The 21,046-nt window shown below is 42.1% G+C and overlaps 1 protein-coding gene across 1 annotated transcript; it reads right to left on the reverse strand.

Annotated features, from left to right (window-relative positions):
• Positions 1-8,556: 8,556 nt before the first annotated feature.
• Positions 8,557-20,742, reverse strand: slc38a6 (solute carrier family 38 member 6). Its single transcript, XM_061743963.1, has 16 exons — positions 20,531-20,742; positions 18,479-18,609; positions 18,307-18,380; positions 17,870-17,922; positions 16,402-16,441; positions 14,382-14,460; positions 12,536-12,621; positions 12,391-12,449; positions 12,238-12,309; positions 10,615-10,671; positions 10,309-10,388; positions 10,118-10,218; positions 9,916-10,040; positions 9,498-9,642; positions 9,147-9,241; positions 8,557-9,063 (listed from the first exon to the last, which is right to left on the reverse strand). Exons 1-16 carry the CDS (start codon positions 20,609-20,611, stop codon positions 8,980-8,982), a joined length of 1,362 nt encoding a protein of 453 aa, XP_061599947.1. The 5' UTR covers positions 20,612-20,742; the 3' UTR covers positions 8,557-8,979.
• Between the last annotated feature and the right edge of the window lie 304 nt (positions 20,743-21,046).

Consider the following 21,046-nt stretch of genomic DNA (forward strand, 5'->3'; position numbering starts at 1 on the left):
GGGGGTGAAATGGTGTGGGGGATATTTTCCTGGCAGACTTTGGGCCCATTAATATCCAATTGAGCATGGTGTCAACGCCACAGCCTACCGGAGTATTGTTGCTGAGCATGTCCATCCGTTTACCACAGTGTACCATCTTCTGATGGATACATCCAGCAGGATAACGTGCCATGTCATAAAGCATGAATCATCTCAGACTGGTTTCCTGAACATGACAGTGAGTTCACTACTCAAATGGCCTCCACAGTCACCAGATCTCAATCCAATACAGCACCTTTGGGATGTGGTGGAACGGGAGATTTGCATCATGGATGTGCAGCCGACAAATCTGCAGCAACTGCGTGATGCTATAATGTCAATATGGACCAAACTCTCTGAGGAATGTTTCCGGTACCTTGTTGAATCTATGCCACGAAGGATTAAAGCAGTTCTGAAGGCAAAAAGGGTCCAACCCAGTACTAGCAATGTGTACCTAATAAATTGACCGGTGTGTTAATTTTGGGTGTGGGTTCAGCCCTGGTTGTGGAACACCGGACTAGCTCTGTACCCTCACAAGGGTCCTGGGCGGGCGTAGCAGTTTGCCCAAACAGTTCATGTGTTTTGTGGACTTGGAGTAGGCAAAGGATCATGTCCCTTGGTGCACTTGGTGCTCCCATATTACTGTATCTGTTGCTATGGCCTAGTTTCTGTACAAATGGAGCGAAGGGTCTGGTTTGCATTTTTGGTAGTAAGTCAGATTCATTCCATGTGAGAGTTGACTCCGTCAGGGCTGCTCTTTGTAACCAGTTCTGTATGTAACCTTTATACATTTCTAGGTTCAGTCAGGAGATGGAAGGAGTCTAGTTTGTTGACCAAAGAATTCAATCTCTGGCTTTTCCAGATGATGTGTTCCTTCTGGGTTAATCAAACCATGATCTTCAGGTTTGCTTGGAGCGGTTCATAGCTGAGTGTGGAACGGTCGGGATGTGAATCAACACCTCCAAATCGGAGACCACAGTTCTCAATCAAAAAAGAGTGGCATGCCCTCTCTGGGTAGAGAATGAGGTACTGCCTCAAGTGGGGGAGTTTAAGTAGCTCGGGGTTTCCTTCACAGGTGAGGGAAGGCAGGACATTGACAGGCGAATCAGCGCAGCATCTGCAGAAAGACACTGTACCGGTCTGTTGTGGAGAGTTTACTGGTTGAACTATGTTCCTAACCCCACCTATGGTTGCAGGCTGTGGGTAGTGACTGAAGGAATAAGCTTGGGATGAGGATGCCCTCTGGATGCTTCCCTCAGTAGGTGTTTTGGGCTGGGAGGAGCCCCAGTGGAACACCCAGGACACACTGGGATGGCCTCAGTATTCCCTTGAAGGAGCTGGAGGAGGTGGTTGTGGGGAGAGAGGCCTCGGCCTCCCTGCTTAGGCTGCTGCCCCAACCCAGCCTTGAATAAGTGGAAGTTAATGGATGGATGGATGGTTTTAGTTACTAAGGAATACTTGAGAATTGTTTTAGAGAGTGGACCTTAATCATTGTGTACATTATGCAAAGGGAATAAAAGTATCATAACTGAAAACAAGAGATAGCAGGAAGAAATGTTGGTATGAAATGGATAAAAGTAAAAAAAAAAAAAATGTCTTAAAATGTCTTTTTTTTCTTGTTTCCTTCTTTCCCAGGCTGTTTTATCCTTTTTTTTATATATTTTCTTTAAATGCCACTCTCTCCCCTTCTCTCCCTCGGAGGGTGCTGTTCCTGCCTCATCCATAAATGCCATGATCAAAGTCTCCACTTTATTGGTGTTAGACTTGACCTCTCACCCCTCTCTGCCAAATGTCAGCACTTCACGTCTCCCTGCTCCAGCTGTTACAAATAAAGAGCTGGGGTCCCACCTCTTGCACATCCCTGGGATTCAGACTGTCTTGTAAACAACTTCTCAGACATGACCCTACTGAGCATAGAGGGTCGCAGTGACAGAGCAGGCAGATTGTAGACTGCCTGAGCGCTGCGGTGTGAATACGTTCAAGCTCATCAGCAGCTGTACATTCTGTCAGACCTGCCGGACGAGAACAAAACACTTTTCACTTGAAATGTATGCTGTACATCACCATCACAAACTATAGCAAACACCTTAGGATATGCTATCATTTGCAGGTTATATCATTTGTAATTCAGCGCCCTAAAGTCAACATGATTCAATGGGACTTTTGTTCGTATACAGTGTAAGAAATGGTTTGAGTGCTCTTCCTTACATTGAAGCTGTCCAGCAGGGGGCAGAAAAAGACTACTTAATTCTTCTTTCTCTTCCTCATCTTCCACCTTCTTCCATCTTTCATGATGAAGTGGCTTGAAGAAACTCATTTAAGACAGTTGGCTGGTTATTTTCTACTCCTGTCAGACAACTGTGTGGCCTGTGGCTTTTCTGCCTCTTTCCAGCCCAACGCTTTCTCGGTGAACAGTCGCTGTGGCAAAATCTTGAATTCATGCATCCACATGAGGGGACAAAAGCTAATTTTATAGCGACCTTGAGTTGGGAAAAAAGTAAATGAAAACAACATAAAACATTTATGAAACTTATGAAATTCAAATATTTCAGAGAACAAAAGGTAAAAACCAGAAAACAAAATATTTCAAGAGCCATGCAAACAAGCTTAATAACAACACTGAAAAAATATTTTCTAAAAAAACATTTTTTTTTACGAGTATTTTGATGTTTTGAAATTCTGATTTTGCAAAGATGAATGCTACATTTAAAGAAGAGCAACAGTGTCTTCAGTCAGAGACTTCTTCTGGTTGGTTTTATTCAGCCAGACCAGAACATTCCTTCCTACATCCTGAACCATCTACAGTGACTCTTCAAGGTGACATCGTAACACGCACCGACTTCCTGAGCAGCATGGGGACTCGGTGGTTACAGCTGTTGCTTCACAGCAAGGTTCCGGGTTTGACTCCTGGTAGAGGCCTTTCTGTGTGAAGTTGCATGTTCTCCCTTGTGCTTGTGTGGTTTTCTCCAGACACGCCGGCTTCTTCCCGCAGTCCAAATACACGTGTGTCAGGTTAACTGATGGTTCTAAATTCTCCATTGGATTGAGCGTGTGTGTGTTTGTGACCGTGTGATGGACTGGTGACCCGTCCAGGGCGTACCCCTACCTTTTGCATGAAGAGAGCTGTGATATGCTTCAGCAGACCCATTGACCTAAATATGAATAAGCATGTATAGATGAGGGATGGAGGACTGACTGTCCACTGCATTGGAAGTTCTCGGGTCTGGAATGGGATTCGCCTGTTCTGTAACTTGTCTCTCCTTTGTCCAAGATTGACAATCAGATTATATCAATCAAGCGCCAACATTTTAACTTTTGAGCTGATTCCAACAGGGAAGTAGGAAAAATTGCATTTCATTAACTGACCACTGGAGACTGGACTGCTCAGAGGAACAAGCTTTGCTAGGAGCAGGTGGTTCGTCCTAGCCTAGTGGAGCTAAACACAGGGGTTATTTATGATTTTGACACTAAAACGACATTTGAAATGAGAAGTCTTGTTGCAAATGTTTGAACTCTGCAGCTCCTCCAGCATAGATAGGGTGAAGGAGATGGGAACCACAGTGGATCATTTCAGGATCCATCCACCTGGAGGTCTGCAGTATATCAGGATGTGATGCTAGCTGGCTTGCTCCACTACAATGTGTCTAATTCCAGTAGCCACAGGCCAAATGACCATGGGTCCCACTGAGGTTTTGTCCAGTTCTTTTTATACAGTCCATATTCTCAATAAAGATTATATAGGACAAAGAAAGTTTGATATGCTTCTGCTTCGAAAGGAAGACTGAAGTCCTGCATACATTTGACTAACATTAATGGCGGTCAGCTTATTGGTAGGCTAGATCACAAATGCGCATGTTGGTTGTCATTAATGTGTGAAAGAACATTTACTGAACTGAAAGGAGTTTGTCTATGCCCGGTGAAAAATAAATGTAAAATTAGTGAGGAGTTTTACTGCCTCAGTTTAGTTTTTTCTTCTTTTTTGGAAATATACAGCTTGCCAAAACAGGGTATTGTGTATAAGGATGTTGCCCTTTCGTTAAGGAAATGGCCCCCCAGAGAAAATACTAGCTCTACCACTGTTCGACTGCAAAAATATAATCTACCTTTTGGGATTAATAAAGCATCCCTGAATTAGGGCGGACCTGAAATGCTGTAGTTTTTGTGATGGAAAATTTAGCCTTGGCCACATGATTAAACCAAAACTGCTGAGAGCGACAAAAAGTAGCCTTGGCCGACTAAGTGTACAGACTGGTAGTCTGGCCCAAAAAAGATTAACATCGACCTTAACAATGTTTTATCTACCAGAATCGTAAGAATGAATCATCATTCTTACGTCATCATCATTTATGCTTTAAAAAGATTATGCTTCCTTTGTTTCATTGCCATTCTGCATCGAGACGCCTGATGTAGGTTCTGACCCTTTTGCATGCAATAGCTTAATTAAATCTACTGAAATCTGGCTCATCTCTCAAGTGTTATTCTTGGTCACTTAGACCACTCAGTTTCAGTCCAGATATTCATCCAGTTGGAAAGAACATATTAAATAGCATTTAATAGTTTTTTTCCACAACAGTTTTGCTGTTTTATATTATTGTCTGAGATGTGTTTTGTTGTAGAAACGTGGCCATTGCTTGTGGTTATTTTTCGTCGAATGTATTTTTATTCTGAAATGTGCTTCGCATCTCAGAGCTATACATACACACACAAAGACAAGTACGTGCCTTAGATGCGCGCTCAACCGCGAATACAAACCTCTGATGTCAGAGTTTTATTGTATACGAGCACATGGCTTGCTACCACAAGCTGCCCATATTTCAGAAAAGACTGATTCTCTGCATACAAGTTAATTTCATCCACCTGTAGGGTTTCCACATTTACTTTCACAGTCTATGCTTCGGTTTATGTCTGTGTAACCCAGAACAGCTCAATCCTCTGGCTCCCTGCCCAGATGCACCCTATGGCTGCAGCTAATGAAGCACAGCATTGGTGCCAAACTGGGGAGTGGGGAATAAGGAGAATACGGCCCAGATATGATGTAGCCCATTCCCAGCTCTTTTGACCTCGGTGAGAGAAATCCCGCAGGGCTAGTATACAACCCCCCCCCCCCCCCCCCCCCCACCTCACCTTCTGCACTGCCACAAACTCAATTACATCCATCAGTCACTGGGTCCGAGCACCAGGGCGTACCCCCATCCTCCAGTCCTGTCACGGAGCCCCAACTTCCCCTCAGGTAAGGCCGTGTGGAGACCTACAGGCTGGGTGCACATTACTGGGTCATGTGTGGAAACAGAGGCACTCTATAAATCACACCTGGTCTTACTAAAATGCTTTATTCACAAATGGTGTTTACTGCCACAGTTCTACCGCAGGAAAACAGGGCTTAAGTTGGCACACTTCCTCAGAAACTATATCATGCTGTAGCAAGAAAAGGAAAGGATAGAGATCATAAAAGAACGGTGGCATTTTCAGTAACTAGGCCTCCATTAAATCTTCTTCTTCATCAGGTGACTGAAAAGCAGAGGGAGAAAAATAAAAGGGAATGACACAAATAAAGCATGATGTGAAAACTGCGGGAATGTAACTGTGAGAGTGGTCAGAACTGCTTTGGACTTTTGGCTGGGAGGTAGGGGGTGGGTTGAAATAGGGGGGGGGGGGGGCTCTGTCACAGCCCCTCCAGGGTAATTGGCTCCAGATGTGAAGGCAGCGTGGCCCCTGCGCCAGAAAAGCGTCATGGCTGCATTAAGAGCTCAGCCGAGGGCTGATGGGATCGCACCGAAAGAAGATCACCCTGACCCAGCAGCGAAAAACACAGACTGAATCCTGTACGCTGCTGATCACCGCCGGACATCCACCAGTAACTCAACTCCAGCTAAACTGTCATCATTTTATACATAAAAAGAAACAGAATGCAATGAATTTTTAATATTTAAAACTCCATTTATGATGGTATAGCGCAAAGACAACATATACTACAACATAAACTAAGAAATATTGTTTTTGTAAGAATCCATTACCATGTATATTTATTTTGACAATACTGCAAATGATAGAAAATAGTAAGAAAAGAGTATACTTTAAAAAAGACCTCATCTTATCTGCTGTACTTGATTCACTTGATTTAAAAAAAAAAAGTGTTTTAATAGAAACAAATGAGTGGTTTATAAACTATTGTTTAAAAGTTTGAAAGAATGCAAGAACCAAAAAAACATCTAAAAAAAGAATGCAACTCTAGAGGAAATCATGTCATCATGAAATAATGTCAGCACAAAGAATAAAAAGCTTCAAAGTGATATTTATTGAACTGCGTGCATTTACCCCAACGGAAATCAATTCATCAGTTCAGCTCAGAACATTTGAAAACGACCATAAGTGGAAACACTTCAATTCAGTTTTATTTATAAAGTACCTTTCAAACACAAGTGCCATTCAAAGAAAGACAAAATCACCATGATCCACTGCTTTGTCTCTGTTCTTCAGGATGAAGTGAAGTGAAGTTTGGTTCGATGAATTGGAATGTGAAATTTAATTTGGACATTATATGCACCATGTCCATCAGGCTAAAGAGAAAGTGGGAATGTCCAGAGACGTGCCCACAATGTACTGCAGTTTCTGCAGCGTTTTTGGAATATCAGCTTGTGGAGCCAGAAGTGAAAACAGTGGAAGTTATGACACTCATCTAGAGATTCACATGGCTTAAAAAGCAAATATTTTAAGTTGGACAATACGTTAGGACTTCCATTGATAACTAATGCTTCTTCTTTCCAGTAGCATATGTCCTTGATGTTCTTTTTATTACTGATCTTCTAGTTGGAACTGTAAACTCTTTTTCAATTATGATTTCATACAATTGAGAAATTAGGGTATAAATAAGGAGCCACTGTCAAACAGCCAGAGCATCTGGTGTTTCAAAAAGAGTCCTCAGAGCAAGGAATGCTGTTACTGTGACACAAAGAGCATGTTTACTGATGGAGCGTGGAAATGGATTAAAAGCAGAAAAGCAGCATGGAGTGAAGGTAAATGGAGAGCAGAAATGGAGAGCACTTCATCAGCGAAGACACTTGCGTATTGATGGCATTCGCCGAGTTTTGGCCTGTACCATGACTAACAAAGAAAGCCACTCATCATGCCAGTCAGCATTAAAAAGCTGGCGTGAAAAGACCCTTGAAGCACCTTTCAGTCAGGAATGCCTGTTGGACAAGATTATGTGGGTAAACAGAAAGCAGATGTTCACGCTTTCAGATCTGCTGCAGTTTCACATCTACAGCCCGTGATGGCACACTGAACTGAAACGCAAATAGGAAGAGGAAATGGAATACTGCCCTGATCCTGCTGTATGCCCATAATCTCTGTGGTCTTATTGAGATTAGTTTTGGCAACACTGATGCCCCTTACCACTGAAGATGGGCCTCACGCCGCTCTCATCCAACCTTTCCTGTCCCCGTGATGGCATACCCAGCAAACTTAAGTCCATCAAAGGTCAGTGTCCGACCACCAGGATCAGAACTAGCCACTATCCGGGTTTCCTACTACATGAGTACATTTTTCAAATAACACAGCCAACACCTCCTAAAACAATATAAAAAGCTGAGTTTGCCAGCGGGGGCTTAATTTCAGCCCACCATCGTTCCTCTGCCTCATTCTCTCCTTTAACCCCGGGAGATGGTGTTGTCATACTGCTGGACATGGGCCCGGGGTGTGAGCGAGTTTAACTAAACAAAAACAGTCCCACCCTGGGCTGAGGACCCAGGCCCCATCAGGCCTCCATAAAAACAGCTCTGTGCTGTGTTAACATACACGTTTCCAGCACATAACAGAATTATGAGAGATCTGAAGCATCTTGATGAGTTTTCAGAAACCAGGGGGAGGAATATCTATAAAATGATCACGACCTAAAGTGCTGTTTCACCAGCTGGACACCAGGTGGATATCTTGTGCTGCAAATAAGTTTATAGAGAAGGGAGAAAAAACTTGATCAGCTTTTATTTCTTACAGAGCTTGTCAATTATTTTTTTATGCTTACATGGTAGACCAAAAATATTTTTCTGTAAGGGCATCTAAGTTCCTTCTATTTAAAGCAATGGTTTCTGGCCAAAACAGTAGAGCACATCCAAATATATACGTATAATAAATGAAATGGGCTAAAAATTAAGCATGTATCTTAAAATGATCAGCCTCACGTGGGTGGCAGACTGTCCCGTTTCGTGGGCCTATTTTAACTCCTGAGGTTTAAAGTAGCAGTCGTTCGGCTGCAGGTTTCCTGAGGTCTGGAGTCAGCATGAAGACAATCTAAACAGCTTCATGATTAGAAACGTGCAGAGCATGTGGCTTTCATTTGCTTCAAGCTGAACCCAGAGGAGCGGGTCTCAGCGTTAATACAATACCTGCCAATCAAACACGCAGAGATGTTTACGCCGATGAGCCTCCCGCACTACTGATTAAGTCATCTCAGTGGTTAAATGTGCAAACTGACATGCCACTATATAAACAATGCAATCTTTCATGCAATGCCAAGATATTGTAACAAACAAAAGTGACGAGTCCGTTTTTAAATTGCATTTACTGATGCAGAAAACTGAGCAGAGGTTATAAAAGAAAGAGCAGTGACAAATAAAGGGCGAGGGGGTCAATATAAACGTAGGCGTTTTTGGTCAAGAAAGTTTATTATACATTCGTAGCACCATAGTACATGATTTTCCCTGCTGTGCAAAAACATCTTCAAGATAGAAAAAATTCAACGACAACACAAAACTAATGCTGTAATATCTTATTCATCCTTGTAAGACGAAGTAAGAAACATATACAAAAGTTTGGCCTTAAATAAAACATCTACAGATACAAAATAGTTTCAAAACAGTTTTACCACAATTAACGTTCTTGAGGTGATGCTGTTTATCGTTTGTCTGTTCCCTTTTCTTTGTGGAGTGTTTCCCTTTATTTGCTCTTGGTTTGGGCTCGAGAGACTTAAGAGCCCTTCACCCACGTGATGATGATGGCTGAGAGACTGGTAACCCCCATAAGCAAGCCAAAAACCACGAGAATTGCAGCCTAATGACAAAAAAGGCAAAAATAATGTCAGCACAAAGAATAAAATGCTTCAAATTGATGTATATTGGACGTTGTGCATTTACCCCGATGGAGTCAAAAGACCTGAGACGTTCTGTGTTGATCTTGAGGTAGAATATTCCTGGAAAAACAAACAGCAGGCAGCTGGACATTGTCGACCCTGAGAAACAAACACAGAGGGCTCTTCAGTTTCACTGGCAACATGGTGTATGTCTGATAACAGAAGCTTCAGAAACTGTCGGAGCAGGACTGCAACATGAATTATTTATGAGCAGATAGCATGATTTCAGACGTGATAATCAATAGCAGTGGAATGATACATGCAGCAGCTGCTTTTAAGATCTCTTCACATTTGAGAACACAATAGGCAGCCAAAATCTGCTTTATTCCCCGATATTTCCAGAAATATCACACACCTACAACTCCAAACACGGTGCTTATATCAGGGACAAAGATGGCCAGCATCAGCACCACACTCAGGATGGATAGGGTCGAGATGATGTGGATCAGCCAGGAGAACTCGCGTCTTCCATAAAGAAGCAAAATCACTGCCTTACGAGCCTGTTGCACCCACACAAGAACAGTTCAGACCAAAAAGCTTTTAGAGCAGATACAAAATGCAAACATAACTTAAGAGATGAAGATAAAATGGATCACTATGAATATATATCTTCTAGGCACCAGTGACAGTTTTTGGAATCTAGAAGATCAATAAACACACTCTTGAATAAATGTATTCAAGCATTTTCCCTGAAATAAGCAAAACCTCCAAAAATAAGAGATACGATTCAGTACCAGCAAGTTTCCAGACTAGTGTGCAGGCGCTGCACTCACCGGGAAGTGTATCAGTGGTACAGTGAGCAGCACGGAGAGGAGGATGGCCAATCGAACCGTCATCACCATGATGTCCCGTGGCAAGTAAGCATCATAACCAAGTAAGAGCTCAGAGTCCACATGACCTAAAAGTACATAAGAAGAGTGAGGGAAGAGACAGAACATGCTTTTGACTTGATGATGCATGTCCCTGCAGACTTACTGTAGAAGGTGAGGTAGCCAAACAGCGCAGAAATGAAATAAAGCAGAAAGCTGAGGCCGATACTGATGTTGGCAATGTTCTGCATCCTAACCTTGCTAGGTCTGAAAGACACCAGATATATTCTTGTTTACAAGTCATCGGCTAGTTTGGGGACTTCTGGCAGAGATTAAAATCAAAGCTGCTGTGCTGACCGTTCCAGCTCGCAGTAGATTGGCAGGATAGCCGTGTGGCACAGAAAGGAGAAGGCCATTGTTGGGATGGCATAGGCACTCTGCAACACACCAGTCACAGATGAGTGGAAACATGGACGCTTTATTAACATCTTACATAGATGTAACTTGCACCAAATAGCGACCTCCACATATACAGACCCCGTTTATAAGTAAAAGTGACCTGTGAGCAGAGTCAAAAACTGGCATTAAACAACTTCTCGCAACAAAAAACATAAAAAACAACAACAGACAAAAATAAAACCAACTCTGGCTTCATATACAAACCTTAATGGAGATAATGAAGAGTTTGGGTGTGCATTCTGAGTCATTGACATTTAATATCTGGAGAAAACAAAGGGGAAAAGAGGGAGCCTGTTATTTTTTTCTGAAACAAGAAGACTTCTGCAGTGACGGTTCAAACGGAAATCACAATCCACTGCATGACTTCACAGTTATAGAGGAAAACAATCACTCAAGGTAACCTGTGTAAGCTCTGGAGAAGTAGAAAGGTATATCATTTCTAAAGGTCAGAGTTCATTTCCAGGATCAGACGAGGTCACTTGGACTTCCTGCGCTATTCACCAAGCACAGATCTGTCTGGTCCTCATCAGACAAAGCTGACAAAAATCACAAAACATAATAACCTCGGTTCCTTCATAATCCTGTGTGCATGGACATCTGGTCCAGACTACCGACCTCAGAATTACAGGCGAACATTTGGTCACAACTACCATTTCAGAATAAACAGGGACACATCTCCAAACATTTGGCATGATAATATGTCAAATATTTACACCAGACTTTTTTTACCATTTTATCCCAAAATTAAAAATGAAATGTGTAAAACATTTTTGTTGTTAAATAGTTCAAAACAAATGTTTAAAAAGACTAAACTAAAACGACAGAGTTCACACACTGCAAAAAAGGTGAAAACTGTGAAGCCCAAATGTCTCATCTATGTGAAAATGATCATTTGATGTGTCTCAGATTTGGTGTACTGGGTGATATCTGTCTGTATGCCTGCATCATGGCTCCATGTAGCAAAAGAAGGCACAAAAAAGGCACCAAAGCAACTGAAAAGAAAAACACCAGTGGGATCCCATTTGCAGCAGCAGTCAATTCTGCAGAGCCCATCCACCTGAAATGATGCCAAAGACAAAGTACTACTAGAGCTCTGAAAAAGACTTGGACAGGAGTTAATCCAAGATCTTAAGTTTCTGTGAAAAGCTGAAGTAAACCATGAACGCTAAAAAGAAATAAAAAGAAAAAAAAAGTACTCACTTTTCAGTCTAAAAGTGATGGATTAAACATTTCTAAAGAACTTGAATAGAAACGTATAAATGTCTGGGACACATTCAGAATTTAAATGACGACAATAAGTTATTTCTCCATTCAGACATAGTTCATGATGTTTGGCGTGAGTCAACAATAAATACACTATCCCAACAACAAACCAAGGTGGTGGTAGTGTGATGACACGGGCTGCAGAAGTGCAAATATTTGTATATTTTCAATAGAAAACTATCTGAAGTCACTCCTCCTAAAGCTCAGAAGAGGATCAATATTCCAACATGTTAATACAAAAGGCAAAGAGTGAAAAAAAAGGCTTAAGACTCTTTTAAATAAGAAGAAAAAGAGAAAAACTTTGATCTGGCTAAGTATGTTATTCAACTTAAACCCAAAAAACATCTCATTTAAAGAGAATGCTAGAAGACGTACAGCAAAGTGGAGCAGTGACATCAGAACAAATAACCCACTGGTCAACTTTCAGAATTCTGTTTATGAAGAGATGAAACAACTCTGAATCATTTAACATGTGACGCAGGGCTTTGGAGAATGTCTTCTCACCTCTGGTGTATAATCTGCATCTGTTTGTTTGACGAGATTGAAGGAAATGTTTATTTGTACCTTTAAATTGCCTGAAAGGGTAGTGACATTATGAGGCAGCGGGCAGGGAATGGACCACTTCTTCACCACGATCTAGAGATGAGACAATACAACATGTCAAGAATGGAAGAAACACACTAAAATGAGGTTTCGGAGGTGTAAACCGGAGCTTACCACAACGGCAAAATACAGCATGAAGAAGAAGGCGAGACTGCTGGTGTAACCCAGGAAGCCTGTGAGAGGGAGAACAGATCTGGTAAGATGCCACGATTCAAACCCGTCAGAGTTCAGTTTCAGGCTGGGGTGTCTACTGATTTACCAATTTTGGGCAACATCGACAGAGGCAGAACAACACAAACTGTGATTAGGATCAGAAGCACCCTGCCATCTTCATACCAGGCTTTTCTGAAAGACAAAACCAGGATATAGTTATGGATTTAAGTGAACTCCTCTTCCTCATCATCATCATCATCATCATCATCATCTCCTGTGTCCTGAAATGTTAGGGGCAGCAGAGGCCGACTTTCCATCCTTTAAAATGGACCAGCTCTGGAAATCTGTCTCCTTTTCTTGCTCAAATACAGAGCGACAGATCCATCATATGGTATGAATTAAAGGCTTTAGCTCTTGCAAAACATAACAATTATGTAATTCGAACGCAAACGTTGTGTCGCTCCATCAGATGAGACCACATTTCACTTGCAGGGGTTTTTAGAGAGGGGGGAAAAATATTTTCCTTTGCCGAGGGATAGCCTTGGCGGTTTATTCGGGATTGGGGGAACTAAAGGAAGAAGAGGAGGAGGAGGAGGAGGAGGGGCGGCGTTGGAGGTGACACATGTGGAAGGCATGCCGGCTCCGCTGGGGTCGGGGTTGGGTGGGAAGGGCACTGCTTGTTGCTGCTGTATGTTGGACCACGGCATGGGGTCGTGAGGGACTGGCTCCACTGCTCTTTATGGGGCTTCCAGACTCAGCAGCACCTGCTCCAAACACATCAACACCCACTGACCCCTGCTTGGCAGTTTCACAGCTGTGGCGTTACCAAAAGCGCTGATGGATTTGACTCTGCGTCTACAACAGTTTCTGCTCCATAACTGGATTTCAGGGAAACTCAAGCTGTGATGCCAACACTCTTGTGTCCAATCACATTTACTCCAGCAGACTAAGATCAAACCTCAAGAGGCCCCAAGTTCACTGTGAAGGTACAGGATACCTAGAGGACCCGTGTAATGTGGGACATTTCATGCTAGAACAAGATGCAGGACACAAAGCGACATAGTTAAGGCTTGCCAGCAAGTCATCTCCACACAGGCTGAAGAGCAGCATGAAGCTGGCCGCCGCAGAGCGATCCCAAATCCACAGCTGTCCATGTTCTTGGCCTTGCTGCTGAATGTAAAACACGATGACAGAAACAGCACGCACAGCCCCTTAGAGCAAACACAAAAAGACTGACTGTGTTTTCGCTCTACCGCATAATGATAAATGGGCCAAAAAAAAAAAACAACCAAAAAACACGTTTTAATACAAAACAAGTCATTTATTTAGGCTTTTGGTGGAATTGAGTGGGTGTCTGTTAACATCCCAAAGCCACTCATTAACAGAAAATGTTTGGCTTCCCTCAGCAGTGAGCTGTAATTAGAATGGCAAAACTGATATCCCCTTGTATCAGTCTGATTCTGGGGAACATGTGTGAGAGATTTGGGGGTGAAAGGAGCGCACTAATACAAAGCAGCTGTGTGTGGAAGATTCAGATGTTGATGGATGGGGCCAAGAGCTGCTACAAGTCTCGCTTAAACCAGTGTGGCCAATAATAAGGTGATAGACATTACATTCTTGGACAGGGACTCGTCTCTGTGAGGGTGAGAAGCTGCAGCCTCATCCACCGCAGGCCAATGAAACACACAGGCCGCTCATATGTGATGAATGGCTCCCTCCATCATGAATACATGATCTTTTTACGGCTTCTTATTGCAAAATTAATTCCTGCTTGTGTAACTTTATGGTGCAAAGGTGTCAAACATATAATCTAGAGTGAAATATCATGGTAACGGTAGTGTAGCAAATGTATAAGAATGATTCCCCCACAGCTGTTTGAGATAAAATAAAATAAAATGTAAAAAAAAAATAATAATACATCAGCAAAGCAGAGCCACACAGTATGAACCCACCCTGTGTCTTCTGGGCTCAAGAAGCTATCGATGGCTGCAGGAAACTCTGATTTGAAGATGAACAAATAGGATGCCATGGCTGAGGAGATGGAGAGGGAGGGAGAACAAAATAAATACATAAACTAAATTCAAGACAATCATGCACAAACACAGTAGACGATTTAGTCCTGCCACAAGCACTCGTAAGTCGTGAGAGGATGATGCGTATTTCCAACGTGAGGAAACGGATAACATAACGAGGGGTCGCACAAAAAAGGCGAGGAAGGCAGTTTCAGGGGGAATCACCGGCAAAGCCTTTGGTACAGACGAGCAGACGTTATGCAGACGTTATGCAGACGTTATGCAGACTATCGGAGGGCGTGCGCAGCAGCCAGAGGCTGGGTGAGGGAGCAGGAATGCTAACAATAATGATCTCTGACGCTAATCCAGGTACTTCCACCCTTTCTCCACCTTACAGGGAAACGGGATACTTCCCCCTGTGCTCAGACAGTCAATCAGAGAGGATCGGGGTTACTTCCTGAGAGTCGGCCTTGAAAAACTCCAGGAGAAAAATGAGAAATAAAGGGGGGGGGAGGGTTATGACTTGAAGTCATGAAGGCTCGTTTTGGTCTGAAAAAGCAATTTAGATGCAGTGTGTGGTCAGTTAAATTGAGCTGCAGTGTTAAGGGATTTAGATTTGTGAAACCAGGCATATGCAGAATTAGCCAGGCCCTTTTTGCCCCGGGGCAGGTCCTGCACTCGCCGTTAAATAATCCAAGCTATAATCCCTAAGATCCTGTATTTGTTTATAAAAGAAAATTCCTCCAACAACCCTCCAGCCCACACAGATACAAGTACTCACTGTCTGAGAAGGACTACTGACATTTAAAAGCAACACAGTCTGAGGCAGCGCTTGCTTTAGTATATTAGCCAATATGTCTGACAGCAAAAGGTTTATCCATCAAGTCTGACAAACCGTGAGAAAAAAAAGTATTCAACCACACAAACAAATAACAACACTGACAGAAATCACAGTACAGACATGATGGGACGGTTTAGTTTCATGCAGCTGGTTACTTGCAACACTTCTATGAGTATTCCTGGTGGGGTCATACTTACATATTCAAACATAAATGGCCCTTGAGTGAACAAAGAGGATTGTTATTGGCCAAGTGGTAAGAAAACAGATTCTAATAATCAGCATGTATGTAAAGTTCAAGGAAAATTGAGGGAAAGCCCACTGTGTGTGGTCAGCAAATAGCTGGAGAGAGTGTGTTCAACAGAAGACAGGGCCACTTTCGTTTCATTAAGTGCCAGGAGAGAGGCGGGCCGCGAGAGCTAGGGGCTGGTCAGTAATTAAGGTCAATTGGCCCATCAGCCCGTGGCAGCACAGATGAATGTTTACCCAGAGTGAGGCTAATTGCACTCTTATAAAAGGGGCCAGGGGTATAGACAGATGCATGTTGGAGTGCTGGCTCTCACACTCTAGCACACACTGCCCCATGCTGGGAAAACCACAAACATACCAGAGGGCACGGCAGTAATCCACTCAGCCGTACCGCTAATGACGGCAGAGGAGGTATCGCCTCAGCTCTCAGCTGTCTGAGGAGAAGACACAGTCTGTGAAATGAGCTGAGATGGCACTGGAGACAAAAGTAAGGGGTAAAAATAAAAAAGGAGAACTCCCACTAGGTTTCTCCCCACACGCAGCTTGGGAGTGGGTTTAGCATCAGTGATCAATTAGAGGAGATGTCATGTTGCAGACCCAGGGGGCGGGGCTGAGAGGGCGGCTGCAGGGTCAGAGGTTATCACGGAGTCTACATAAAAGCCATACCGGGGGAGGGGGGGGCATTTGCATCTGTCTGATCACCAGCAGGGGGCAATATCTGCTGCTAAAATAAACAAGCCGACTGCAGCAATCCCCACTCTTATCTCACTCTTCTTATAACAACCCATATAATCACTTTATGACCAGTATGTCAGAAATAATGTCTGTTAGTGCACACTGAAGGATGGGTGGATGGATTGGAAGACGACTTACCACCGACATTTTGGATGAGAATTGCAATTCCGACCATAACCTGGAGAAAATTTCAAGAAAACAGTTAGTAAGAAAGAAGTTTGTGGTCAAGCTAAAAAAAAAAAAAATCTGCAAATCTGAAAAAGTTCTGACGATGAAGGAAAATTTTAAACAATCTACATAAAAGCCAAACAAGGTAGTTTGTTAGTAATCTATTTATGAGCAGACAATAAGAACCCATGATATTATATGTTTGTTTTTTTTGTCATCTTCACTTCACTTGTAAAATAGATGTTTGTAATTCAGGACTGCAACATATTCCCTCAAAAGTTAATAAGTGGCAATCTACATCTAGTTAGGAGTTGACTGAAAAAATAATCATGTTATTTTAAATAGGTGATGCAACGATATGACTGTAGTGACAGAAAATCAGCATCTTATATAAAATAATATAAAAGATGCTGCAGAATTAATAATAATTCTCATATATAAGAAGCTGAGCCTTTGAGGAGCAAATACAGGCAGACCTGAGGACACACTGGACTGCTGATCCCTCACAGGGCGCCGTGGAAGAACCGTCATTAGAATTACCAGCTGATATATGACCGCATGGGAAATGGATTAGTGAGAAAAACCTTTATCAAGCTCTACAATAACAAATGCCAATTTTAAGCAGCAGAAATAAGCCTTATGTTACTTTTGTCCAGAGGGGGGTTTTGACATCTCTGGACTCTGAGGCGTCTGGTATGTGACATCACGCATGGGAAACGTGTGCTGTGGTTGGATGGATTAGTGATCCAGATCTTTATAGAAGAAATGAGTGCAGTGTTCTGCAGACCACGGATGAAAGGAACCAGGACATACTGTATTACCAATAAGTGACTCTTTGTGTTGCCTATTGCCCAGGTCGTCATTGTAAATGAGAAATTGTTCTCAACTGACTTACCTGGTTAAATAAATAAAATAAACCAATAAGTCCAAAAACCAGGGTCTATGATGGCACAAGCTTGTATCAGAAACTTGACAAAGGTCTTTTACACGTCTCTGATGGCAGCAACAATGAAAAAAATAAATAAATAAATAAGCTGAGACTTTAGAGCAAAATATTATTCCAAAACGACATCATATTTTGTGGGCATGTTCTTTTTAACGAAAACAACATTCTGCCTCGGTATCCCTTAACAGCAAAGAGCTTTTCAACCATTACAAGGAAGAAGCACAACATTGTTATATTAAAGCTTTACTCTCCCACTTGTTTAGAAGTGTTTTGCAGGCCTGAGATGCAAATATGCACATGTATTGACGAATTAAAGTGACGAGAAGAAACATAAAATATTTCGGGTTCATGCTATCCACAAAAAAGCAAATAGAAAGGTAAAAGTAAGAATTATTATTACCATTTCCTTTTCATTCTCTAATTGTGGAACTGTTTAGGTGTATAAAACGACTGACTGGGTGAACTCACAGTAGTCCAGAAGGCAACACTTACTTGTCCTGGTTTCTGCAAGGCTTTCCCTCCAAGGTCTTCATACGAGTTAATACCTCCAGACAAATTAAAAAATTAAATAATTAGGCATAGAGGTCTTGTTTAGGATTACACAATATCTGCAGGAATTCAGCAGATATCAGTTGCATGCATATTCTACTATTATCTCTTCTAATTATCTCTTCTATTGGCGCTTTTGAACCTTAATCAATCATTCTTTAATGTTAGAAAGAGGGACACAAAGCCGTCCGATTCAATTTTAACCAGGACCTGATTAATGAGTAATTAGAAAAGACAGGTTGTTTCCTAACACATTGATTTAATCAGGAATAAAACAGCAGATATAGTTCAGGGTGGGAAGTCAGGGTGTAATCACATAGATAAACCCACAGGGATGTGTTATCTCGAGATAAACACTGCATCCATTTACAGTCTCTCACCTGTTTGGTCACACAGTTTGAGAAGGAGATGTATAGAGTACGCTGCCAGACTGGACACCAGCACCAAGAGGATTCTAGATAGGAAAGGCAGAGAAAAAACAAAAATGTTCTTGTAACTTGTACATGAAAAATGTATTAAAAAAAGAAAGGACTGGAATTAAAGCACTCTTACCCAAAACCAACTATTCCAGTGCTGGCCATGGCATAGGCCAACCCCAGTATACCACTGCCCATGATAGCGTTCATCAGGTTAAACACACAGGAAACAAAGGAGGCTCCTGTGGTTCTGGCTGGTGCTGAACCCTGCACACACAGCAAGTACAACAGTGATATTTATACACACATAACTACAGAAGCAGCCAAAGAAGAGGTCTGATTATTCTCCAAGTGCCTTGGGAAGATTGCTCATGGCAATATCAAGAATGGCAGTATTAAGAACAACTGGCCCACCCTGATGATGGATGTCATGAAACAACATTGCAGTGGCATGCAGGATCAAGGAATGGAAATGGGAATGGATGGGGTGGGATTTAAGCTGTTGGCTGCAGGACAGCTGCCTGAGCTCAGGATAAGGGGAGCTGTACAAACTGCTTGACCTCTCTAATGGGGGATATCCTGGACAGAACAAGTGGCAACTCTGGTGTCAGTGTCACAACAAGCTTGGATTGACCTGTGGGCCGCTCAATCGGATTCACCCAGTTACAGCACTGCAAGAGAGGAAGTACCCTACCAGGACCAGAGGGATGCAAATAAAGACTGGCCACAATATGAAACAAAAATCTAGCAAACTATATTACAGAGACATAAAATGACTAAGACTATACACACACAGTATACACACAGATCAGCCATAACATCATGACCACTCATGGCTAACAGGAGTACACACAGCTCACCTTGTTACAATCTAATCTTCTGCTGGGAAAACCTGCACCCTAGCATTCACATGAATGTTATTTTCCCACTTGTTCTCTACCTAAACATTTTTGCAGACCAAATGCAACCACCACGATGCCAACATCATCCCCTCACATGAGCTGCCTCCCCCGGCAGGTCAGCAATGGAGCCGTCAATAATTATTACAGGGAGTGTGCAGATAACACAACAAAGAGTCTGACGTGTTCATTTGGTGTCCAAACTCTTCAAAGACATGGATAAAAGCGTCTGCTAAATGACAGTAGTAGTATTATTAGTGGAAGACAAATCTGGTGGGACCTGATGGCATTATCTGTGGGAAGTAATCACCAATAACAGAGACCCCAGGTCCCTTTGTCCATATGTATGTGTGTCTGCACACATATGTGCTTGAACGCAGCCTGTTTCCGTCATTACACTGAAATAAAGCTTTTAAGCATACCCTATTTATATGTTTTCTCCAATGTTAAGTATTTTTATTCACTGAACTGAATTACTGTTTTGAGCTGTTGTTGTTGGTCATGTTTTACAGCCCACCCCCATGTCAGATCGCATACTTATAAATGTTGAAATAGAAGGCAAACTTCACATGGGTCCAACTTCTGCTTTTTTCCACCCTTCCTGAGTGTTTAATGTGGATGGTATTTAAGATAAAACTCACTGTGTGAAAATTCTATAGACATTTTTCATATTTTGTTGTTATTTTACAACTAGATAAAATACAAATCAGACAAAGTCACAAAAAATAACTGTAAACCATTGAAGCTACTCCATATAATGGATGGTTCCACATACTGATAATAAAGATTTAGATTAAGACATTCCTTTAAACCCCTTTTTGAGCTCATACAAAGTTATTGAACCTCGAAAAGCATTGGAATGAATTAATCTGCAATAAATGTTAGCTGTTACTATCACTGAAGATATCCTGCCTATAATAATAATAATAATAATAACAATAATAATAATATCCTGATATCCTGCCTATGATGTTTACTGATACTGATAGAAAATACAATAAAACAACTGTAAATATCTTTCAGAAAGTACAAAGACATCGATAATATCTTAATTCAGGTAGAAGGAAAAAAAAGTTCAGTGGAAAAAAGATGAAGGAAATGAAGGAACTGAAGGAAGTGCTGACAGAAGCAAAACCCAGAGGAAACTGAGGTGTCAGCTTCAGCTCATGTGATGTCTGTGTCATAAATACTTTCAGTCAAAACTTTTCCTATCCAAACTGCGAAATAAACGGCAGCGTTGATGCCTGAATGCACACACATTTAATAGTATAAATAAATAAAGTACTCACATTCCCCAGTAAAGGGGTCTCCTCACAGTTGTCGGTGCCATTCCTGTAAAAGTCTGCGTGCGCACCGTTATTGATGCTCATCGTTACAGACTGAGGGGACTCGGCGTGCCTAAGGACAGACTCTCTGAAACCATCTTCCCCCGGACTGACTTTTATAATCTCCACTTATCGACTCATCAGCTGCTCTCTGTTGTTGTTTATCACTCCTATCACGTGTGTCCGCGGTTCCGTCGCATTTTACACGCCGAAAAAGATTATCCAATCAGAAATCGATTCCCTGCTATTTTCGACCAATCAGCGCTCAGCTAGAGTCCCCCGTTGATGACGTGGCAGAAGCGTGACCATGCTCGTGGATGGAGGATGTTAAGGTGAGATTTATCTGCACAAATGTTTGATTTGGAGCTACAACCGTGTGTCCTGTACGATCAAGTGGCTGCAGCGTCAGAAGTGGTGTGTTATTAACACGTTGTGAGCTATTTTTCTGCTGGAGTTTGTTTGAGCAGATCATGTTCTCCT

This window comes from Cololabis saira, chromosome 16, assembly GCF_033807715.1.
Source record: "Cololabis saira isolate AMF1-May2022 chromosome 16, fColSai1.1, whole genome shotgun sequence".
NCBI classification, from domain to species: Eukaryota; Metazoa; Chordata; class Actinopteri; order Beloniformes; family Belonidae; genus Cololabis; species Cololabis saira.

Excerpts from the sequence above, each read along its gene's own strand:
- slc38a6 (XM_061743963.1), bottom strand. The coding sequence starts at position 20,611 with ATGAGCATCAATAACGGTGCGCACGCAGACTTTTACAGGAATGGCACC. Across the intron at positions 16,442-17,869 it reads CCTTGCAGAAACCAGGACAA|GTTATGGTCGGAATTGCAAT; the intron begins GTAAGTGTTGCC and ends AATTTTCTCCAG. Across the intron at positions 9,064-9,146 it reads GGTCTTTTGACTCCATCGGG|GCTGCAATTCTCGTGGTTTT; the intron begins GTAAATGCACAA and ends TTTTGTCATTAG.